Source organism: Muntiacus reevesi, chromosome 3 (genome assembly GCF_963930625.1).
Source record: "Muntiacus reevesi chromosome 3, mMunRee1.1, whole genome shotgun sequence".
NCBI lineage: Eukaryota > Metazoa > Chordata > Mammalia > Artiodactyla > Cervidae > Muntiacus > Muntiacus reevesi.
Window position 1 is genome coordinate 146,794,352 of NC_089251.1, and position 23,027 is coordinate 146,817,378.

At 40.7% G+C, this 23,027-nt stretch overlaps 1 protein-coding gene across 3 annotated transcripts; it reads left to right on the forward strand.

Moving 5' to 3' along the window:
* Positions 1-1,589: 1,589 nt before the first annotated feature.
* On the forward strand, positions 1,590-22,030 carry KCTD18 (potassium channel tetramerization domain containing 18). Of its 3 annotated transcripts, XM_065930868.1 has the most exons (8): positions 1,645-1,690; positions 3,620-3,733; positions 4,512-4,746; positions 6,613-6,824; positions 9,098-9,291; positions 10,383-10,477; positions 15,696-15,798; positions 20,381-22,030. In XM_065930868.1, exons 3-8 carry the CDS (start codon positions 4,587-4,589, stop codon positions 20,886-20,888), a joined length of 1,272 nt encoding a protein of 423 aa, XP_065786940.1. In that variant the 5' UTR covers positions 1,645-1,690; positions 3,620-3,733; positions 4,512-4,586; the 3' UTR covers positions 20,889-22,030. The 3 variants fall into 3 exon arrangements, with proteins under 3 accessions (XP_065786939.1, XP_065786941.1, XP_065786940.1); XM_065930867.1 differs by lacking the exon at positions 3,620-3,733 and having other exon boundaries at positions 1,590-1,690; XM_065930869.1 differs by lacking the exons at positions 3,620-3,733; positions 9,098-9,291 and having other exon boundaries at positions 1,590-1,690; positions 6,613-6,802.
* The last annotated feature ends 997 nt before the right edge of the window (positions 22,031-23,027 follow it).

The window sequence follows — 23,027 nt, forward strand, 5'->3', positions numbered from 1 at the left end:
CAATCCCTCCCAGCATCAGGGTCTTTTCCATGAATCAACTCTTCGCATGAGGTGGCCAAAGTACTGGAGTTTCAGCTTCAGCATCAGTCCTTACAATGAACACCAGACTGATCTCCTTTAGGATGGAGTAGTTGGATCTCCTTGCAGTCCAAGGGACTCTCAAGTGTCTTCTCCAACACCACAGTTCAAAAGCATCAATTCTTTGGTGCTCAGCTTTCTTCACAGTCCAACTCTCACATCCATACATGACCACTGGAAAAACCATAGCCTTGACTAGACGGACCTTTGTTGGCAAAGTAATGTCTCTGCTTTTTAATATGGTGTCTAGTTTGGTCATAACTTTCCTTCCAAGGAGTAAGCGTCTTTTAATTTTATGGCTGCAATCACCATCTGCAGTGATTTTGGAGCCCCCCAAAATAAAGTCTGACACTGTTTCCACTGTTTTCCCATGAAGTAATGGGACTGTATGCCATGATCTTAGTTTTCTGAATGTTGAGATTTAAGCCAACTTTTTCACTCTCCTCTTTCACTTTCATCAAGAGGCTCTTTAGTTCCTCTTCACTTTCTGCCATAAGGGTGGTGTCATCTGCATATCTGAGGTTATTGATATTTCTCCTGGCAGTCTTGATTCCAGCTTGTGCTTCCTCCAGCCCAGCATTTCTCATGATGCATATAAGTTAAATAAGCAGGGTGACAATATATAGGCTTGACATACTCCTTTTCCTATTTGGAACCAGTCTGTTGTTCCATGTCCAGTTCTAACTATTGCTTCCTGACCTGCATACAGGTTTCTCAAGAGGCAGGTCAGGTGGTCTGGTATGCCCATCTCTTTCAGAATTTTCCACAGTTTATTGTGATCCACACAGTCGAAGGCTTTGGCATTGTCAGTAAAGCAGAAATAGATGTTTTTCTGGAACTCTCTTGCTTTTCCCATGATCCAGTGGATGTTCCAGCAGATGGCAATTTGATCTCTGGTTCCTCTGCCTTTTCTAAAGCCAGCTTGAACCTCTGGAAGTTCACGGTTCACGTATTGCTGAAGCCTGGCTTGGAGAATTTTGAGCTTTACTTTACTAGAGTGTGAGATGAGTGCAATTGTGCAGTAGTTTGATCATTCTTTGGCATTGCCTTTCTTTGGGATTGGAATGAAAACTGACCTTTTCCAGTCCTGTGGCCACTGCTGAGTTTTCCAAATTTGCTGGCATATTGAGTGCAGCACTTTCACAGCGTCATCTTTGAGGATTTGAAATAGCTCAACTGGAATTCCATCACCTTCACTAGCTTTGTTCATAGTGATGCTTTCCAGGGCCCACTTGACCCTGGACGACTGCAATTTCGGCTTTGCTTTCTTCAAGTGTAAAAGGAGCCCCTGAATGGTCAAGATCGGTCCTCGGGGATACAGCCGGCGTCTCCCTCCTGTGACCTTTCTTTTCCCAGCAGGACCGGGAGACAGGGTGACCTCCCACCCTCCCCTCCGCAGCCTCCTCTGCGGCGGCTGAGGGGCGGGGCGCGGGGGGGCGTGTCCGAGCGTGTCCGGGCGGGGCCTCCTTTCCCAGGCTCTGCCGGGACGCACGGGGGCGCCGCTGGGCCCGCGCAGCTACAGGAGTTGCCGAGCAGCAGAGGAGGCGCTCACTTCCGCGTCGGGCCGGGCGGCGTCCGGCGGCGGTGGCGCCCACGGCCAGGCGGGCCGCAGGTCAGTCGGGGATGCCGCCTACCCTGCCTCGCCCATCGGCAGGAGCGGGGCGCCGGGTGGGCCGCAGGCCCGGGAGGCGGCGCGGCGCCCTGGTGAAGGGCCCGGGTCGCGCTGATAGCACGGGCGCCCCGGGCTGCAGACTCGGCTTCCGGCCAGTTCGGGATCCCCGGAGTGCGGGCAGACCCCGGCGGGGCTTGGTGGTGTCCTAGCCCCTCCCCTCTCGTCCAGCGTCCTGGGAGGAGCTCGAGGCCCTTGAGCACCGTTTCTCAAAGTAGGGTCCTCTGGCGGACTCCTGACCCCACCTCCGACGTTCTGAACCGGAGCCTCTATCGTGGTCGGGGAATCTGCATTTTCAGCAAGCGTCCCTGATGGTTTTGATGCAGTGGTCACAGGACTGCACTCTGGGAATGCTTTCTTAGAGGACTGGGCGCTTCCGACTCCCTCCGCCCCAACAGGGAGTCCAAGTGGGTGCATTTGAGGATGGGGCCCTATGACTGGCCTTGAAGTGGTGATAGTCCTCCGTCTTAGGGGCTCTCTTGAATCCTTGCGCCCAGGGTGCTGCTTTGTTACCATTGCCATCAGCAGGAGTCTTCAGATGGACAGATGTTTAGTGAGTGACGGGCCCGGGTCAGGAACCTCAGTGAGAGTGCTGAAGGAGGCTGTGTGGCATGCGGCTGGAAGAACTTGGAGTTGGTCCAGCTGTCCTGGACTGGGGCTGACTTCACCACTTACAGCAGGGCACACATTTCCAGTGTAGACCCTGCACACATTCTTACATCTTTCTCCAGTGACCTCACCTGGAGAAGGCAATGGCACCCCACTCCAGTACCCTTGCCTGGAAACTCCCCTGGATGGAGGAGCCTGGTGGGCTGCAGTCCATGGGGTTGTGGAGAGTCAGACACGACTGAGCGACTTCACTTTCACTTTTCACTTTCATGCATTGCAGAAAGAAATGGCAACCCACTCCAGTGTTCTTGCCTGGGGAATCCCAGGGACGGGGGAGCCTGGTGGGCTGCAGTCCATGGGGTCGCACAGAGTCGGACACGACTGAAGCGGCTTCGCAGCACCAGCAGCAGCAGCAGTGTCCTAACCTGTCAGTGGGGACAGGAACGCCTACCCAGTAGGCCTTTTCTGTGAATTAGGTAACAGCGGTCCAGGGACTCCTGCAGTGGCTGGCACATAGCACTCAGGAAATGGAAATTGTTAAGGGTGATGCTAAGGGTTGGATGGCATCACCGACTCCACGGACATGAGCTTGAGCAAACTCCGGGAATTAGTGAAAGACAGGGAAACCTGGCATGCTGCCTGTAGTCAGCGAGGTCTCAGAGTGGGACACAGCTTAGCAACGAAGAATAGCAGCAGAGGTGATGCAATTTATAGTCCCCCAAACCAGAGATTAGTCCAGTGGAATAATACGTGGAGAGGGGTACAGAGTATGTCTGGAGAACAAAGATTCTAACTTTGCTTGGGAAGTTCCTGGAACCAGTGAGGTTTGCCTGCAGCTTTGAAGAATAGATAGGATTCCAGGGAGCTGATAACAGGGACAGCGTGAACCAGTTCCACCCCAGGCCTCAGAAGTTCTTTCACATGGTTTGTTGCTGGGCTGCTGCTTGGACTTACAGGCAGTGTAGGAAGTCACATTGGTAAATGGATTTTGAAGGCTGGAGTTGGCCCATAATAGCTTCTGTCTACTGACTATGTTTCACACAGATGGTATTCCTCAGAGTCTAATGGTCTCCTTCTCTTATTTCATTGGAAGTTGACTAAATTGGAGCATCTACGAAAAGATCATAGTTGATGGCATAAGTGAATGGCCATGGACGCCATGGATGTAGTTGAGTCTCTTGGCAGTCATTTTACTCTTGCTATGGAAGGTCCAGATACATTGGGAGTGCCTTTTTCATCATGGTATTGTTTTCGGTTCCATAGAAACACTGCAGTCACCTTGGTTCACCAATCTCCAAAATGGATTAGGAAATAAAATCTATAAAATGTCCCCAAAGCTTCAGCTATTTTGGAGGGAAGAAGCCAGATAATTTACAGGTATCATTTTGTTCCTCTAGACCAGTTTGTCTTTTGGTATACATGGAATTCTAACCTTAGTTGACTAATTATATTTGCCTAATTTAAGAATTATCATTACCATCGTTAGTAATGTCTGCTCTCTGGAGCCAATATAACATCTTTCAGTATATACCTTCTGGTAAATTTTTATATCATTATAGATGCTATTTATCATTTATTGAGTACTTACACGGAGCCAGAGACTGTTCTACATACTTTTTAAATTTTCTGTCAGTCATTCCTCTGATAGTCCTTTAAGGGAGGCGTCATCCTTACCTCCAATTTAGACATGGGGAAACAGGCAAAGGAGGATTAAGTTTGCCTAAGGTCCCAGGCTAATAAGTAGCAGCGTCTAGTAGCCCGATTCCATGCTACATGCTCATAATCTCTGCAAGTCTACATTGCTCCCTAAGACTTACTATAGTTTGCAAAGATGTGTGAATACTGGAGGTCGTAAGCACACCTCACCTATGCTCTAAATGTAACTGACAATGCATTAGTTATCTCATTTAATTCTTTAAGCGCTCATTTCAACACCTCGATTTGGTTATAATAGTTTATTATCATTTACATACTTCGGGACAGAGTTTTCCAGCTTCTCAGAATATCTGAGACTTCTTTTCTGTTATATAAAATCCTTCAATTCAGTATTGCCTGTGCTGAGGAAATTGTTTAAAATCACATTTGACTGTACACTTTTTAATCTATTTCATGTATTATTGGAAATGTCAATGGTGATTGTCCTTTGTTTTTACAGAGGGGGACCGAGACCACATTGTTTTGCAGTCTCTGAAAGTATTTCAAGGCAGAACTTTGGGTGTTGAAGAGAGCGATGGAAGGTCACAAGGCAGAAGAAGAAGTGTTAAATATTCTCCGACTTAACGTGGGTGGCTGCATTTACACAGCCAGGCGAGAATCCTTGTGCCGCTTTAAGGATTCAATGCTGGCATCCATGTTCAGTGGTCGCTTCCCTTTAAAAACAGATGAATCAGGTAAATGCCTCAAGTCTATAAACATGATCATGAATATTCATTAAAACAGGAGTCTAGTTTAAATTCCCTTTAATTTTTCTAAATACAACAGGATGTATTAGCTCAGTATGCTGATTACTAAGATCATTAGGACTGTATGGAGTTTCATTAAGTACCTGGAGAAATTAAATACCAGTTTCTAGAATCTGTGATGCTGTTGCTAAAAGTTGACAAAAAAGTGAATGTATATAAAGGTCAAAAAGTGAAACTATCCAACTCTTTGCAGCCCCATGGACTGTAGCCCGCCAGGCTCCTCTGTCCATGAGATTTCCCAGGCAAGAATATTGGAGTGGGTATCCATTCCTCTCTTCAGGGGATCTTCCCAATCCAGGGATTGAACTCTGGGTCTCCCGCGTTGCAGGCAGATTCTTTAATGTCTGAGCTACCAGGGAAGCCTGTATATAGTCCAACGATGGACCTGGTTTGGGGGGTTACTTATATTTGGAAGGAGTTACATTCATGCAACTCAGTGGGTCTTTGTATTGAGCTTGATTAAATATATCAGCTTCTGTATATGCTCTTCAGGTTAAAAATTGTGATTTTTGGAGGAAGCAGCTGCCTTCAGAGCTGAGGGCAGGCATTGTCAGTGCAGAATTAGTGTTAAATTCACTCCTAGTCCAGCTGCAGAGGCTTGTGTGGGCTGACATGCATGCCATGGAAAACATCAGTGCAGTGATACTGTCAGTCACGCGTGGGAGGGGACTGAAAACTGGTGTTTCAGAAGAAACTGTAAAATGCAAGGGTTAGGGTCCTAGTGCTGCTCCATGCTTCAGGTGTTTGGGGTTCACTGAACCTACTGCCGGTTGTAAAAAAACTTCAGCAATGCAAGTAGGGCTTTTTGTATATCTTAGGAGTTCTGGGGCTCAGAGCACCTACCCTTGCTTCTGTTAGTTTGAGGAGTTCTGAGCCTGAAGGGCTGTTAGTAACCCTGGGTCTTGAGAGCTTGCTTTGCCAGATGAATGGCAGTTGAAAGAATGGAAAACTCACTGCTGTGTGGCTGCCCAAGACTTGATGTCCATCTGGACAGAAAGGCTGTGGTGAAAAGGTGGTCAGCAGGAAGTGAGTTGTTTCCTCTGCCCCAAAGTTTATACCTCCTTAATCCTTTTATTCTCAACTAATCAAGGGAGAAAAGGAATTATTGAATGACCTCATGGTGGTGCTTTAGTCACTACGTCGTGTCTGACTATGACCTCATGGACTGTAGCCTGCCAGGCTCCTCTGTCCATACAGAAGTGTTTTTTAAAAAATTCTGCTGAATTGTCTAAGAAAAACCCTTTTTCATAAAGTAGTACCCACATAGCATTTCTCTTTTAAAGTTTAGTACAAAAGGACAAGCCTAGTAAGTCCAAACACATGATGTGTCCAAGTCTTGGAACCATGGGCTTATATGTCAGTGACACTATAAGTTGATTTGTATGATCACTGACATACAAACGCCAGACATAGTAACGAGCACTCACATACCCTCGTTAGGGAAGAACTCCATATGCCTCTCCTGGCCCAGCTGGGCTGAGGTTAGGGGTAAACTTAGAATTCTACCAGCAGTCTGAGGCTTCCACGGTCTTTGCAGTGGCCAGCAGTGGAAATGTGGTCATTGTACCCAAAATTCCTGATGGAGCTCAGAATACATTTTCCTATATAGTAGGTGCAAATACAGAGAATCCCCAAATTTGACTAAATCTACTTGAACATAAGATATTAACTTCCTTATGAGAAAGAAACATTTCTACTTGTAGGGGTCTTCAGTCTATTTTTAGTTTGACATGTTGAAACTTTATCATGGTTATTTGTATCTATGCAATAATTTTTGAACTGAATGTTTTCTAGGAGCTTGTGTTATTGACCGTGATGGACATCTATTTAAATACCTTTTGGATTATCTTCATGGAGAAGTTCACATTCCCACAGAGGAGCAAACCCGGGTTGCTCTGCAGGAAGAAGCTGATTACTTTGGCATCCCTTATCCATACAGCCTGTCTGACCACTTGGCCAATGAAATGGAGACATATTCTTTAAGGTCAAATATAGAACTTAAAAAGGTCTTGGCATTTTCTTAAGCTTTAAAACACATATGTGAATATGTAGTATTCATTTATTATGCATTTATTATTCACAAAGCAGTGTATGTTATTTTGCATAGCCTGTGTTGTAACATAAACCAAAATGAGACAGTTTTACATCTTCCTGTTTTTGAAGTTGTATTTCTTAATTACCAGTATTCATTTTTTAAGGCCAAAATTCTATTCTAGGAAAGTATATTACAGAGCCACTCAAAGGTTTATGGAGTTTTTATTCCTTATTGAAAATTTACCACTTTTTGATGGCTTTTTATTTTTAAATATAGAACTCTTCTACTCTTGAAGTTCTCCTTAAATTAAGAGCAGCACTGTAGTATGTAAAAATATAGTGGTAATAATTTCTTTCCCAAAATGATATTTTAAAAGGATAAATGTGTTAGTTGCTTAGTCGTGTCCAACTTTGTGACCTCATGGACTGTGGCCCACCAAGCTCCTCTGTCCATAGAATTCTCCAGGCAAGAATCCTGGAGTGGATTGCCATTTCCTCCTCCAGGGGATCTTCCTGACCCCGGGATTGAGCTCATGTCTCCAGCATTGCAGGCAGATTCTTTACCATCTGAGCAACCAGGGAAGCATAATTTTAAAAGGATGGTGATGATAAATAAAAGATTGTATAAAATCTTTCACCTGATTGAATGAGTGTAGCAGTTGATTATTAAGTTGAAATATGTTTGATTAGTTCACCTTGAGATCAGTAAATCTTTTTTTTTTTAAGCTGCTTCTATTTTAAATCACATTTTAAAGGTGTTTACATGACTTGAACAGCTTCGTCTGCTTTTTTCTCATTAATAAGTATCATATTTGCTGTTAATTAGCACTTTGGGGCATTTAAGAAAAATATTTTTCCTAAATAATTGTGCATAGTGAAAACTGGTCTGAATTGGTCTGAATTCTTTTGACATAGACGTCAGTGTTTAGGAGAGCAAGTTGATGGTATAGTTACTAGGAATGCAGCATGAAGAGAATGTTGATTTGGTTCCAGATCCCCTTCGGAAATTTGCATGGTTGTATAGATTCTGCTACTGGAGTTATTTATAAATTGAGTTGTTAAACAGTCTCTTGGTACTGTTTGTCGAATCTGCAGAGTTGGGCTAAAAAAAATCCTAACTGGGGTTAGTTGGGGTGGATTAACATTCACCTTTATAGTCTTCATTCCTGGTTTGTATGCACAAAGGACAGAGCATGCATACGTTCATTCTGCCAGCCAACTCATTTATTTCACATGAGACACTGTTCTGAGGACTGTGTGGGACGTGCAGTTTTTGCCCTTGAACAGTTTATAATGTAGTTGATGATTTTCACTGATGTGCAAGTGAAGATAAAAGCCAATTCAGGAGTTAGATGGCAATATTAAATGCAACACACGGTAGGGTCCTCTTTTCCTTCTCTGAGTCAGTAAATAGTAAGCATCTCCTTTGTGTCAGACCCTTTTCTAGGCACTTGGGATACAGAACCAACAAAACATCACTGTTCACAGCAGTAACGCCATTTCTCCTGGGGAAGGCCCGAGCCACCCCACCGGGGAAGTCCTCTTGCTCTGTGCCCCTCAGCACCCCGTGGGCTTACCTGGTAGCACTTATTACACTGTGTGCTGATGACTTATTTACTGTCTCTTCTGCATCAGCTATGAATTGAGGAGGGCTGGGACCCTGTCTCCAGGACCTCACACACATGGTATTCACGCATCACTGAGTATTCAAGTGACTGGATGAATAGGTGGATAAATGCCAAATGAGTTCAGACCACAGGCATTTAGTTTCATATATTCATATCCTTCAGTGTGAAAGAACAAGTTAATCTGGTTCATCCTTGCTTGGATTTTGAGTTCAGAATAAGCGTCTCCCATTGGGTTAGTGAATAGAAGGTAAAAGGAAAATTGAGTCAAATGGAAAATTTGGGGGGAAAGAAAGAATTCCAACTTCTAGTGATCATATGAAGATTTTAAAATGATGTTGGTAGTGAGGCTAGAGGAGGAGGAAATGAGGCATGATTTCCTAGTGGCAAAGGATTCTCTAGATGAAAAGGTGTTGGATTTTGGGATAGTGAAATGCCCCAAATTCAACAAATGGCTTGGTTTTTAAAGGCATAAAAAGTAGATTATATGTTTAGTCTTTTTATTTCCCTCACAGCCAATTGAAATTATAGCTTTACAAGAAAGCAATAGAACAAATTCATTTTTACTTTGCTCCAGAGTTAAATTCAAACTTTATATATATATACATTTTTTGCTTCAGGCTTTAACAGACTTCTGTGATTCGTATGGTTTAGTATGCAATAAACCAACAGTTTGGGTTCTCCACTATCTTAACACATCTGGTGCAAGCTGTGAGAGTAGAATTATTGGTGTATATTCCACAAAAACTGATGGAACAGATGCTATTGATAAACAGCTGGGAGGAAGAATTCACAGTAAAAGCATTTTTAAAAGGTATGTCCATATTTAAATATGTAAAGGAACAAAATAAAATCTTGGTCTCTTCTAAGAGGTGTTATTGAATTTAATATGTGGTTGACTAGGAAAGACCATCAATGCTTCTCAAAAGACAGAGTGAGTCTCATAGCTGTTGAGATAAGCCTGCTTCATGAAGAGATTGCAATTCAGACCATTTGTTACCTGTAGAAACAATAGGCCATCCACCTGGTCTTACAGAGGTTCTCAGCTGGGAATAGTGATCTTCAGAATCCCCTGGAAGGCCTTATACAGAGAGAAAAGAAAGAAGAGAAAAGCCACATGCCTGGGTGTCTCCCCTAGACTACAATCCACAAGCAGAAGCCTGACCTAGAAGTCAGCAGGCCCGCCGAGTGACCCAGGACTGGCCTGCGTCTTGGTGTCCTGGTTTAAGAAATACCAAGTCGGACAGGACTGAGCCACTGAACTGAACTGAAAGGCTTTTCCTCCAGTCCCGTCCCAACTTGAAAATGCTATACCTTGAGCATGTTAAATTCTTAAGGGTTATTCTGTTAATATTTTCCTTGTAATCTTATTTATACTGGTCAATTCACCTAGCAATGTTTTTTTTTTTAATTTTCTGGGAGATTGGATTGGGTCACATATTAGTGACTAATGCATGATCACATGAGCTTTCTTTTTAGACAATTAATATATCATCATTTTCTGAATTCTTTACAGACAGAGATGTTGTAGATAAGTACATGGCATAGTGTTAGAGAAGTTTTAGTCAAAGTTGAACCTTTTCTACTTTGCTGGAGTTAGGTGATTTTTTAGAAAACTTATTTTAAAGACTTATTAGTTTGTCTACACAGTTTATATTGTGGAGTTAACAAAGACTTTGCCACAGTAAAAAGAGATAAAATGTAGATTTGTATGTAAATTTAGTATATTATAATAATATAGCATGTCATATATATATGCTTAAGGATCACAGAAGAACTTCTCAGTACTGACATATTTTTTTTCCTTAATTAGCAAGCGCTTATTAAGTATCTTATTTGCTGTATACATATACATACATTCATACTTAGGTAGTATATTTTCATTACCTTTTGTAATATTTCTAGGGAGGCGGGAAATAATGTTCAGTACATTTGGAGCTATTATTCAGTAGCAGAATTGAAGAAAATGATGGATGCCTTTGACGCCTGGGAAGGAAAAGGTACAGTACAATTTTTCTATTTCAAGGCAGAAGGTAGACTTTTCCTTAATAAGACAAAGCAAGGTCACATGCTAAATTGCTTTTTTAGAGAATAATTTTTGGTGTGGGTCCAGGTATTTGTCACCTTATAGTAATATTGAGGCCGTTTACTTAAAAATTTTTAAAACTCATGCATTGCTGGATATTATTAATAATTTATAGTTCAGTAGCCTAAAATACACTTTTGTTAGTTATACTTATTTAATTCAATTTAGAAAGAGTTCCTGTAGCACCTTTTGGGTACCACGCATTGTCCTAGGAAGTATACATCTGCGTTAAGCATAAAATTTATAATCAAAAGGAGAGGGAGAGAGAGAGAAAATGAAAATAATGCTAGGAAGATAACTAAAGAATCCTTAGAAAATAAAATATTCTTTAAATGCACATTTTGAAATTTGACCATTTTTACCAAGCTGCTAATGTGAGTTGATAATAATACTGCTACTTGATATGCAGTGTGATACATAGTTTACACTTAGTGTCTGTTAGTCCTAAAACTATGTGCTATTTACCCTTTATTGATGAGGAAGAGGAGTCTCAGAGAGGCATGCCACTTGTTAAAGATGGCAGAGAGTTACCTGTTCTATGCTTAAGTATTTTTTTCTTACTTAACACGTATTGATGTCTGTTAGGTACAAGTACTATAATAAGTCCTAAAATTATCCAAAGATAAATAAGACACATATTAGTCCTGAAATGATCTTAAAAGCTGGTAGAGATGACATTGCAAGCCACATAAGATTGAATAGAGAATGGAAGAGTCTTTTTAAAACTTCATCAACTGTTCCTCTCCAGGCAGGATGCTGGTCCAAATCTTTTTTTCTCAGTTCCTCCTCCCACCCCCACTTTTCCTCCTTTTTCTTTTCATATCATGCGCCTCAAACAGATAGGATGAAGTGTAATGAGCAAAGTGCTATTCTCTCTGAGCTTATTGCTGCTGCTGCTGCTGCTGCTAAGTCGCTTCAGTCGTGTCTGACTCTGTGCGACCCCATAGACGGCAGCCCACCAGGCTCCTCCATCCCTGGGATTCTCCAGGCAAGAGCACTGGAGTGGGTTGCCATTTCCTTCTCCAATGCATGAAAGTGAAAAGTGAAAGTGAAGTCGCTCAGTCGTGTCCGACTCTTAGCGACCCCGTGGACTGCAGCCTACCAGGCTCCTCTGTCCATGGGATTTTCCAGGCGAGAGTACTGGAGTGGGGTGCCGTTGCCTTCTCCGTCTGAGCTTATTACGTGAGACCTAATTGACTTGAGACACTTGGGCTTAAGTTGAGGAGCAGCCCCCTGGCGTTCTCAGTCTTCTGTGCCCTGGACTGGCGGGCGCCCAGGCAGCTTCGGGAGGGCCTGGCTGGACTCCTTCTCCACTGACTCCGAGAGCTGATCTCCGACTCTCACAAAGTGTGTGTGTGTGACGGACTTTAACTTTTCAGAAAGCATGTTATAAAGTATTACTGTTATCTTACAAAAGTTCTGGAAGGCCTGTGGAAAGCCATAATACAGGAAACAGAAGTGAGAGAAAGAAGAAAGATGAAAGAAGATGAACGTGAAAAAAGTGTGGAAGTGTTAGCTGCTCAGTCGTGTCCGACTCTTTGCGACCCCATGGACTGTAGCCCGCCAGGCTCCTCTGTCCATGGGACTCTCCAGGCAAGAACACTGGAGTGGACTGCCATGCCCTTCTTCAGGGGATCTTCCTGACCTAGAAATCGAACCCGGGTCTCCTGCATTGCAGGCTGATTCTTTACTGTCTGAGTCACCAGGGAACCCCTAAGAAAGCCTTAAATACCAATAAAAAAAGGATAGGTTGTTTGAGAAGAACATAACTTTAACCTCACAGCATTTATCAAAATACTACCAGGAAAATTTATGAATGAAAAATGAAACGTTTTAAAAACTAATAAGATATAAGCAAATAACTTTATTCTTAATTGGCAAAGAAATTATAAGCTTAAAATGAAACATAAAGACAAAGATAAATTTGCTTATACAATATTTAATGTGTTAACTTTAAAGCATAAAACATTATAAATAAAATTTTAAAACTAATTAAAAAATTTGCAAAAAAAAACTTGGATAAAAGTGTTACATTAAGCAAAGATTATCCTTACAATAAATAGAGAGTTTATTTAAATTGACTAGAAAATCAGTTCAACCCTATTATAAATAAAGGTATAAGATTCATGACCATAAAATTCCCAGAAAAGGAAACAAATGTGGCAGAGGTTCAAACTCATTGTTAATGAAATTTGCATTAAATGAGAACTATTTTTATGTACCAGATTAATAAAGATCTCACGCATTCTTGGCAGGAGTAAAATTAATATTACTTTTTTGGAAATAACTTATCAGTACATGTCAATAGCATCGATATTGTTCATATCTTTTGACTCAGTAATTCTACTTCCTGAAATCTACCTTACAGACACAATCAAATGCAGAAAAAGGCTTATGAACAGAGATGTTCAACTAGGCATTACTCACAATAGGGAAAAAGTAAAAACAATATAAATGTCTATAATACAGGGCTAAATACATATATTGGCACATCCACAGGATATAGATGGTATATAGCTATTAGAATTACTTTGAATAACTTTTTACATTGATGAGTGCCTAGGATTAAGAAATTGTCAAAAGTAGGAAACAAAATTAAATATAATGTGTTTTCAATTATGTGCATATCATATGAATAGAAAAAAGACTCGAATGAGATACATCAAAATGTCATGAGCCATAACTCCTAATCCCTTAATTAGAAGTGATTTTTATTTTTTATATATACTTTTCTGTATTTTCCAAGTTTTATACAATGAGCATGAATTCTATAGGAAAAAATAAGTTTTAAAAACAGTTTGCTGTATATCCATATAATGGAGTTCTACTCAGAAATAAAAAGAAATGACCATTGATACATATATCAGCATAGATGAATCTTCAAAGCATCACGCTAAAGAAGCCGGACACAAAAGGCCACAAACATAGTGTATGATTCCGTTTATGTGACCCTCTGGAGAGGGCAAGACCAAGGAATGGAGGGCAGGGCGTTGTGTAGAAGGGCACAAGGGAACTTTTGAGGGTGGTAGAAATGTGGTATATTTTGACTGTGGCCGTTGTTACATGACTGTACACGCTTGTCAAAACTCAGAGGACTTAAAAAGGGTAAATTTTATTTTATGTAAATTACATTTCAATAAACCTGACTTAGAGATGAAAAATTACTGGTTGAGATTTAGGGATGTTTTTGTGGTGTTTAAGTAGGCTTGGGAGTATGATCAAGCAGTTCTAGAAAGTTGTCGTCTTAAAATGAGGTCCACAGACTTTGAGTATCGGACACGTCTATTATATATATAATAATTTATGGACTCACCTTGCTAAGTTGGTTGTTATTACTGGACCTTTAATGATTAAAAAGAAAACGCCAAATTCTTTCTTGGGATTTAAAGATTACTTTTGCTTTTAATGCTAAGCAATTTTTATTCAGCATCATTCTTTAAACTTTTTCTAATGTGTCTATGTATAATTTTTATGGTTCTTTTTTTTTAAATTGAGGTGAAATTCACATAACATATATGTTGAAATATGTATTCTTATGTGAAATTCACATAAGAATTAAAGCACGCATTTCAGTGACATTTGCTACGCTAACAGTGTGTGTAACCAGCACCTCTGTTTATTCCAAAACATTTCCTTCACCCTAAAAGGAAACCCAGTATCCATTAAGCAGTTACTCTACATTCCCCTCTCCCCTCAGCCCCTGGCAACCACCAGTCTGTTTTCTGTCTCAATGGATTTGCATATTCTGGATTTTTACATAAATGGAATCCTACAATATATGACCTTTTGTGTCTGGCTTCTTTCACTTAGATAATGTTTTTAAGTTTCATAAGAATATATTTTCAGCTTTCAATCAGAAACGTATCAAACAAACCATTACCTATAGAATAGATAAGCAACAAGGTCCTATTGTTCTGTATCCTGTGATAAGCATCATGGAAAAGAATATGAAAAAGAATAGATACACATATATGTATAACTGAATCACTGTTGTGCAGCAGAAATTAACACAACATTATAAATCAAGTATACGTCAATAAAATACATTTTAAAAAGAAACAGCAGATTTAAAAATTGAGTGAATTTGACTGGAATCTTGGCTTACCGTATTAACTCAGGTTATTCTGTTTTCTTTTTTTAAAAAGATCTGTTTATTTAATCTTGGCTGTGTTCTGTTCATCGCCGCGTGTGGGCTCTCTCTAGTTGCGGCGAGCAGGCTTCTCATTGTGGGTCCTCCCTTGCTGCGGAGCGCAGCCTCCAGGCACGTGGGCTTTAGTAGTTGTGGCGTGAGGACTCTAGGGTGCTGGCTTAGTAGTTGAGGATCACAGGCTGAGTTGCTCCCTGGCATGTGGGAGCCTCCCAGACCAGGGGTTGAACCTGTGTTTCCCGCACTGGCTGGTGTATTCTTAACCACTAGACCACCAGGGAAGCCCCTCAGATTATTCTTGTTTGAACATGTGCCTGTGAAGGACTGACACCTCCTGTTCATATAGTGGTTGCCTTTTATAGAGTGGTTCACAAAATTTATCTGAATTGATGATCACAGCAACCTAGTGAGGCAGAGAGGGCAAGTGTTAGAACCCCCACTGTCCAATCTTTCCACGTTACTACCAACACGGTGACTTACAATAAAGGTACCGAACATCTCTTGAGTGCTAAGTCTGTGCCAGGCCTCGTTCTAGGCACTTTGCTTTTATTTTCTCATTTAATCAGCACAGCAAGGTTTGAATTCTCATCATCGTTTCACAGATGAGGAAATTTAGGCACAGAAAAGTTGTTAACTTTCTCGAGGTGTTAGGATTAGCGAATGATAGAAATGGGATCCAGACCCAGGCGGTCTTGGCCCCAGAGCCTGCGGCCTCAACCAGCACACAGTCAGTTGCCCAGGTGTATGCAGTGACCTGCTGACTGTCAGTGGCAGAGCTGGGCTGGTAGCCAGCTCTTCGTAGACCCAGGTCAGGAGCCGTGTCCCTGCTGCCCTGGCTCTTCATGGGAGCTTTTCCTGTGTGTACTCTCCTTTGTTAAACAGGAGGCATGGACTTTAAGGTTTTCCTGGCCAGTTTGATACAAAACAATGTTGCTGAATCTTTGGCAGTGGACAGTGGTTCTCTAAACTGTCTTTTATCTTGCAGGTGTTAGCTACTGGCGGGTGCCTCACGAGCTGATAGAATGCTGGACTCTGGAAGAGCGCCCTTTACTTGGAAGCCTGAGTCACATGGCTCCAATTCGAAAGAGGTTATTTATTCTCTGTTGGTTGGTTTAATCTATCACCTTTATTTTTACTGCCTTTATTGGGGGAATAAATAATGGCTCTTAACCTCACTGAGCTTACTAATCACCCTGATAAATATTCTGACTTACTATCAAAATATAAATCTTGATAAATGCAAAGTTACCAGAACTATTTAAAAGTAGAAGTAATTCTTTGAAACTGAGTTATATGGTTTATTACTATTATTTGGGGGAGAGTCTGATTTTAAAAATACTATTGGACACAGTGGTATTTTTCCCCACTAAAGTGAAATCTCAGGCTTTGTTGGCAATAGTTAAAAAATGTATTAGACTTAATATTTGAAACTTCCTGTGATTTACTCTGAATTCTTTTCTGTAACCACATATATTAATAGCATTTTTATTTAGTAGATTTTCTTATATTCTATGAAATAATCAGCATTAAATTCACTGCACATCTTAACTGTGCTTTACATACATTTAAAATTATTTCATTTTCATTGTCTGGGTATTATTTGTGCCTTTCAGATGTTCTAATTTCTTGATCAGCTATTTTAGACTTTGTTTCGGTGCTCCTATGAAATTTCAGACTGCTTTCTTTTACTCTCTGAATCTTTCACAGACGTGCAGAGACTTTTACTTAGTTTTTAGTATTAATCATATATCATTAAAACAGATCTTTTTTATTAAGGGCTCTCATTTTATTATCATTATTTCTTTTGCCATTTGCACTTACAGCGAGCAGTATCATTTGGGTCTAGAGCAGTGGTTCTCAACCAGAGACAGTTTCGTTATGCAGGGGATATATTTGGCAATGTTTGGAGACACTGTAGGCTCGGGGAGGCTGCTGGCATTTTAGAGGGTTGCTTCCTAGAAGGCAGAGGGCAGCCCCTTGCATCAAAGGATTATTGAACCCCCAGTGGCAATAGTGCTAAGGTGGAGAAAGACTGGACTGGAGTTCAGTGGAAGGTGTAAACAAAATACAAAGCAAGCAGAAAGGGTTTTATGGAAGTTCTCCTCTGTGTTAGTTGTCTTTCCTCTGGGATTTTATTAAGCATTATTTTTGATTCATGGTCAAGATAGTGATAATGATGACTTAGCAGCACTTGTGAGATCCCAAAGAACTATTTTTCACCTGCAAAATTTCAGTTATGTTCAGTGGAGTTTAAAGGTCAAATATATTCACAGTTTTCATATCAGTAGGCTATTATGATTCCATTTCTAAGAATCTGATGTTAAGGATCGCTACTGTAGCTCTCTTTTGTTTTCTTCTGGTTTTTGTGGAATATCTCTTCCCACCCCTTCACTTTAGTCTGCGTGTGTCCTTATATCTAGAGTGAATACTTTGTGCGCAGCATATAGATGGGTCCTATTGTGTGATCTCTTCAGCCACCCTATGTCTTTTGATTGGGGAATGCACTTTGTTTTCACTTAAAGTAATTATTGATAGGTATTTATGTACTTAATTCCCCTGAAGTAGGAAATGGCAACCTGCTCCAGTATTCTTGCCTGGAAAATTCCATGGACAGAGGAGCCTGGCAGGCTACAGTCCATGGGGTCGCAAAGAGTCAGAACATAACTCAGTCAGACTGAGCACACATTTACTTATTTCCATTTTGTTAATTGTTTTCTGGCTGTTTTTGTAGTTGCTCTCTGTTCCTTTCTTATCTTGCTCTCCTCCTTTATGGTTTGATAACTTAAATCGTACCACTAAAGAAAGTTATCAAACCATAAATCTCAATATTTATACTATCCCATGCCATGTTTTATGTTTTTGATGTCATATTTTTATACTGTTCCTTAACTGATTATTTTAATCATAGTTATTTTTATTACTTTTGACTTTTAACCTTTATATCAGCTTTAAGTGATTAATATACTACCTTTACTACATATTTACCTTCCCAGTAAGATTTATTCTTTCATATGTGTTCTTGTTACCAATTAGTGCCCTTTCTTTTAAGCTTAAAGAAGTCCCTTTAACATTTCATGTAAGGCTGGTTTCAGTTCAGTTCAGTTCAGTCGCTCAGTTGTGTCCAACTCTTTGCGACCCAATGGACCGCAGCACGCCAGGCCTCCTTGTCCATCACCAACTCCGGGAGTTTACTCAAACTCATGTCCATCGAGTCAGTGATGCCATCCAGCCATCTCATCCTCATTCTCCTGCCCCCAACCCCTCCCAGCATCAGAGTCTTTTCCAATGAGTCAGCTCTTCACATCAGGTGGCCAAAGTATTGGAGTTTCAGCTTCAGCATCAGTCCTTCCAGTGAACACCCAGGACTGATCTCCTTTAGGATGGACTGGTTGGATCTCCTTGCAGTCCAAGGGACTCTCAAGAGTCTTCTCCAACACCACAGTTCAAAAGCATCAATTCTTTGGTGCTCAGCTTTCTTCATAGTCCAACTCTCACATCCATACAAGACTATTGGAAAAACCATAGCCTTGACTAGACGGACCTTTGTTGGCAAAGTAATGTCTCTGCTTTTTAATATGGTGTCTAGGTTGGTCATAACTTTTCTTCCAAGGAGTAAGCGTCTTTTAATTTCATGGCTGCAGTCACCATCTGCAGTGATTTTGGAGCCCAAAAAAGAAAATCAGCCACTATGTCCACTGTTTCCCCATCTATTTGCCATCGAGTGATGGGACCGGATGCCATGATCTTAGTTTTCTGAATGTTGAGATTTAAGCCAACTTTTTCACTCTCCTCTTTCACTTTCATCACGAGCCTCTTTAGTTCCTCTTCACTTTCTGCCTTAAGGGTGGTGTCATCTGCATATCTGAGGTTATTGATATTTCTCCCGACAATCTTGATTCCAGCCTGTGCTTCCTCCAGCCCAGCATTTCTCATGATGTACTCTGCATGTAAGTTAAATAAGCAGGGTGACAATATACAGCCTTGACGTACTCCTTTCCCAATTTGGAACCAGTCTGTTGTTCTATGTCCAGTTCTAACTGTTGCTTCCTGATCTGCATACAGATTTCTCAAGAGGCTGGTTTAGTGGTGATGAACTCCTTTAGCTTTTGCTTGTTTGGAAAACTATTTCTCCTTCAATTCTGAATAGTAACTTTACTGGGTAGAGTATTCTTGGTTGGATTTTTCTTTCTTTTACCACTGTGACTATGTCATGCCGCTCCCTTCTGGCTTGCAAAGTTTCTGTTGAAAAATATCTCTTGATAATCTTATGGGGGTTCCTTTGTATATAACAAGTTATTTTTCTCTTGCTACTTTAAGATTTTCTCCTTTAACTTTCAACATTTAATTATAATGTGTTTTAGTGTAGGTCTCTTTGACTTTACCTTATTTAGAATTCTCTGGGCTTCCTGGATCTGGATGTCTCTTTCCTTCTTCAGCTATGTAATTTTCAGCTATTATTTATTCAAACAAGATTTCTTCTTTCTCTCTTCTTCTGGGAGCCCTGTAATGTTGATGTTAATTTGATGTTGTCCCATAAGTCCCTTCAGCAATCTTCAATTTTTTCATTCTTTTTCTTTCTGCTGATCTGATTGGGTGAATTCCACTGCCCTGCCCTTTGATTTGAGTGATTCTTTCTTCTGCTTCATCTGGCCTGCTGTTGAACCCCTGTAATATATTCTACAGTTCAATTATAGTATTCTTCAGCTCTGTGATTTCCTTATATTTTTCATCTTTGTTGAAGTTTTTCACTGTGTTCATTCATTCTTCTCCCAGTTTGGTGACCATTTTTATGACCATTATTGAACTCCTTATCAGCCAAATTACTTTATGTTTCTCTGATGTCTTTTGGTGAGGTTTTATCTTGTTCTCTCATTTGAAACATTTTCCTCAGTTTTTTCATTTTTGTTGATTCTCTGTGTTGATTTCTGTACAGTAGATGAAACAATCACCTGTCCACTGATGTTCCCACTTAAGGCTTTTTACAGTGAATGGTAACTCCGTTCAGGAATCTCTGAAAGTTTGTCCAATACTTCTCGAATTCGAAAAGCATCTAACTGTACCGTGGGTTTTACTAGTCTAGCAGTTCCCAGAATGTGTTCAGTAGCAGCTAATTTTATTGGGTGCCAAAGGTTACATTACAGAATGCTTGGTAAACGGAGTCAACAAAGCTGAACAGGTGTCTTTACTATAGAATCTTTGTTAACATACAGTTTAAAACTTCAATAGAATAAAATATGCACTTAGCATTTCTCAAGTTTATTTGTGAAACCCCTTTTTTCCTTAGTAAATCTCTTGCAGCTGCTTTTCTGGGAAAAACAACTTGGGACACTCCTGGTTATCCTCTGGATTGCATCAGGCTTTGTGAGAACGAGTGACGTGTTGTATAATTCTAGTGTAACACTTCAGATTTTAACTTATCGTTGGTATTAACATTATGCACGAGTTTAAAAGAGTGTATTTAAATTGAAACAATCTTCTGCAACCTTGCTAATTTATTTATTGACCTTGGTGGGCAGTGAGAGATGAGGTAGGTAGGTTGATGCCGCTAAACCTCTTGACTCAAATTCTTGACAAAAACCTTTTTGTTCACCTTGAAGGTAAACTTTGGAGACGTTTTCATTAGCTATTAAACCTGTAAATGCTGACAAGGACCCACTTCTGTATTTACAGGCGACTAACAGCAGTCAATGACGAGGAAGAAGAAGGCGCGAACTCTAAGACCGGACCTAAGCCAGTGCGATTTTTGGGTCCTTCCACCAGCACCCAAATTAAGGTCAAGAACTCTGCTTCCGTCAGGGTGTCTCCGGCCAGTGCTCCCCAACCCTGGCCCCGGGCAACGGCGACCCCGGCTGCAGGAGGAAGGGCGGCTCGGCGCTCTGCGCAGTCGAAAGCGCCCGCGCCGGTGGGGACCGGGCTGCCCGGGCATGCCCCGGCTGCACAGGGGCCTGGGGCTGCTGAGAACGGGGCCGCGCACCTGCCTCCGGCCAAGGTTCTGCTCTCGGACAAGACGGCCACCCCGCACCGAGTGATCAAGCTGAAACGGACTCCGCTGTGCGCCGCCGGGTCTCCGCTGCCTGCCTGCACCACACCCAGGCCGGCGGGTCCCCCGGATCCGCCCCCTGACGCCCTCAGCCCGCGGGGCGCGTGGACCGGGAACGGGCAGGACCAGACCGAGTGATGGAAACGGGACTCGGGATGTCCCGTTTGCCTCTCCAAGCTTCCAGCCCGTTAACACAAATAAGCAGCTCTCTTGCCCCATACTGTCCAGGATGATCAGTGTGAAGTAGGAATGGAGGAGGGAGACTGTAAGTGGTTGGGCCTGTGTTTACTTCTCATTTTCCCAACGTTTAAATTATTTGTCGAGGGACAGTTTTAATTTCAGGTTTTTTAATGTGTAGTGTTTTTTTTTTTTTTTATGTTTAATTGGCATTAAGGCAACAAAACAGCTGGGCAAAGTCAAACCTAGGACGTCTACTTTGTTGCTGAAATAATTATAGATTTTAGGCACTTATTTGATGTTACTCATTGCGGCAGAGAGGTAAAAGTGAAATTTGAGCTCTGCTCTTCCTGCCTGTGAAATAGAGAGTGTGATTTAGTGCTTCCCTGTGCTACCTCCCAGATGGGGAAGACTTGAGAGAAAATGTAGATCAAGGTGAACTCCCTGTAGATGACTCTCAGACTCAAGAGGTAACATGGAAAGAAATGATGGGGAGGGGAAAAAAAAGTAATTTGAGATCACACTTTGACTCTCACTTAATGGAACAGTTTTCTTTCCTGGATTGGCTTTCCTTACTCTTTTCCCTTAGCAGATTTATTTTATACATCACAAGAAGATTTCTTGGGTTTAGAATTATATAACATGTTTTTGGACTGAATTGTTACAAGTATTTTATTTTCATTTGGATCGTGAAGTTTTGAAAGTACTTTGAAAAAGAAAAAAAACTGAACTTTTAAACTAAAGTTAGTATTTTTTTTCCAGAAATGACTGTTAAAGAGTTACTCTGATTATACAATATGGTTTTTATGCATAAAATTTCCACATAATTTGAATTTAATATTTTGAAACAGTATTTTGATTAATCTTCTATTTTTTCACAGTTCAGTTGTATGTGTTTGCACATACATGCTATGTTTTGTAATTGGATCACAGATTTCTATCTTGAGTGAGCAGTATGTCTTCAGTGTGTTAAAAATAAGTTCATAAAGCAGGGTACTTTTTACTCAGTGCTTATCATTGTACTTGCATTGGTTTAAAAGACTAAAGTAAATATACTCAAAACATTGCTTTCTATTAAATAAAGCAAAACCTTTCCATAAAAAGTTATATTTTTCTGTAACTGTACTTATTTTTAAGTCCTGGATCCCTTTAGTAGTTTGAAAGTTTGTTCATTTATGTCTGTTTCTGCTCACAAAACTGCTTTCTTGTATAGTTAATGTATGAAATAGTTAAACCAACTTGGATAGCTATCTGAGTACTATCAGCTTTTTAAAATAAGTGGTTTATTTGGGTAGAAAAAGTGAATATTTAAAGATTCATGAATGATAGTCCCCTGGGGAATATATAAAATATACAGTCACCTTGAAAAATACTATCACTTATAATCCAGGTCTTCTGAAAATTAAAGGCCATAGTGAGTTTTAAGTATTTTTGTTTAGGATATTATTGGTATTGCTTGATTGATGACATTTTGAATTGCTGATTCATATAAAAAGATTTTATAGTAATAGATGTGTATTTTATACATAGTAAACATTTATCTGGAAAGGAAACATGTTGAAAGTTAATCATGGTTGATTCAGTTGACAGCCTGTCTTTCTTTGCATCAAGTAGTTTAAGGGACATCTATTGAGCACATTTGGCCTTTATAAGAGGAGAGTTTTTGATAACTACTGGGCCACGGCACAGCTAAAGTGGAAAGGTACAAGCTTTCCCTTATAAATATCAGGAATCAAAAAGCTCCTGGAACTTGAAAATTACTTTATTTTGGTGTGATTTGGGGGTGGTGGTGTGTTCATTTTGCATGAAGAAACATTTTTCCTAATACCAGACTCTGCAAACATACGAGTTGGCAGCTCATCATAACCCATGGCCCTTCCTGGAAAATGAAAATTTTTTAAATGAAAGAATGCTTTATAAAATAGTAATTCAGTGTCATTACTTTGGAAAAGTAGTTTTGTGCAATTGTTGGGTCAAAGGACACAATAGAAATTCTGAATGGTGAGTAGGGTATTTAAGTATTGTTCATTATCTTTTTTTTATAAAAAAGGTAATTAACTATGCCCTTCTAGGTAATCTGTGTTGAAAACTGGTTTGCCC

Bases quoted from the DNA above. Each gene is read 5' to 3' on its own strand.
- KCTD18 (XM_065930867.1), top strand. From the start codon at position 4,587: ATGGAAGGTCACAAGGCAGAAGAAGAAGTGTTAAATATTCTCCGACTT. The intron at 9,292-10,382 runs GTATGTCCATAT...TAATATTTCTAG, and splicing joins AGTAAAAGCATTTTTAAAAG to GGAGGCGGGAAATAATGTTC. The intron at 10,478-15,695 runs GTACAGTACAAT...TTTATCTTGCAG, and splicing joins TGACGCCTGGGAAGGAAAAG to GTGTTAGCTACTGGCGGGTG.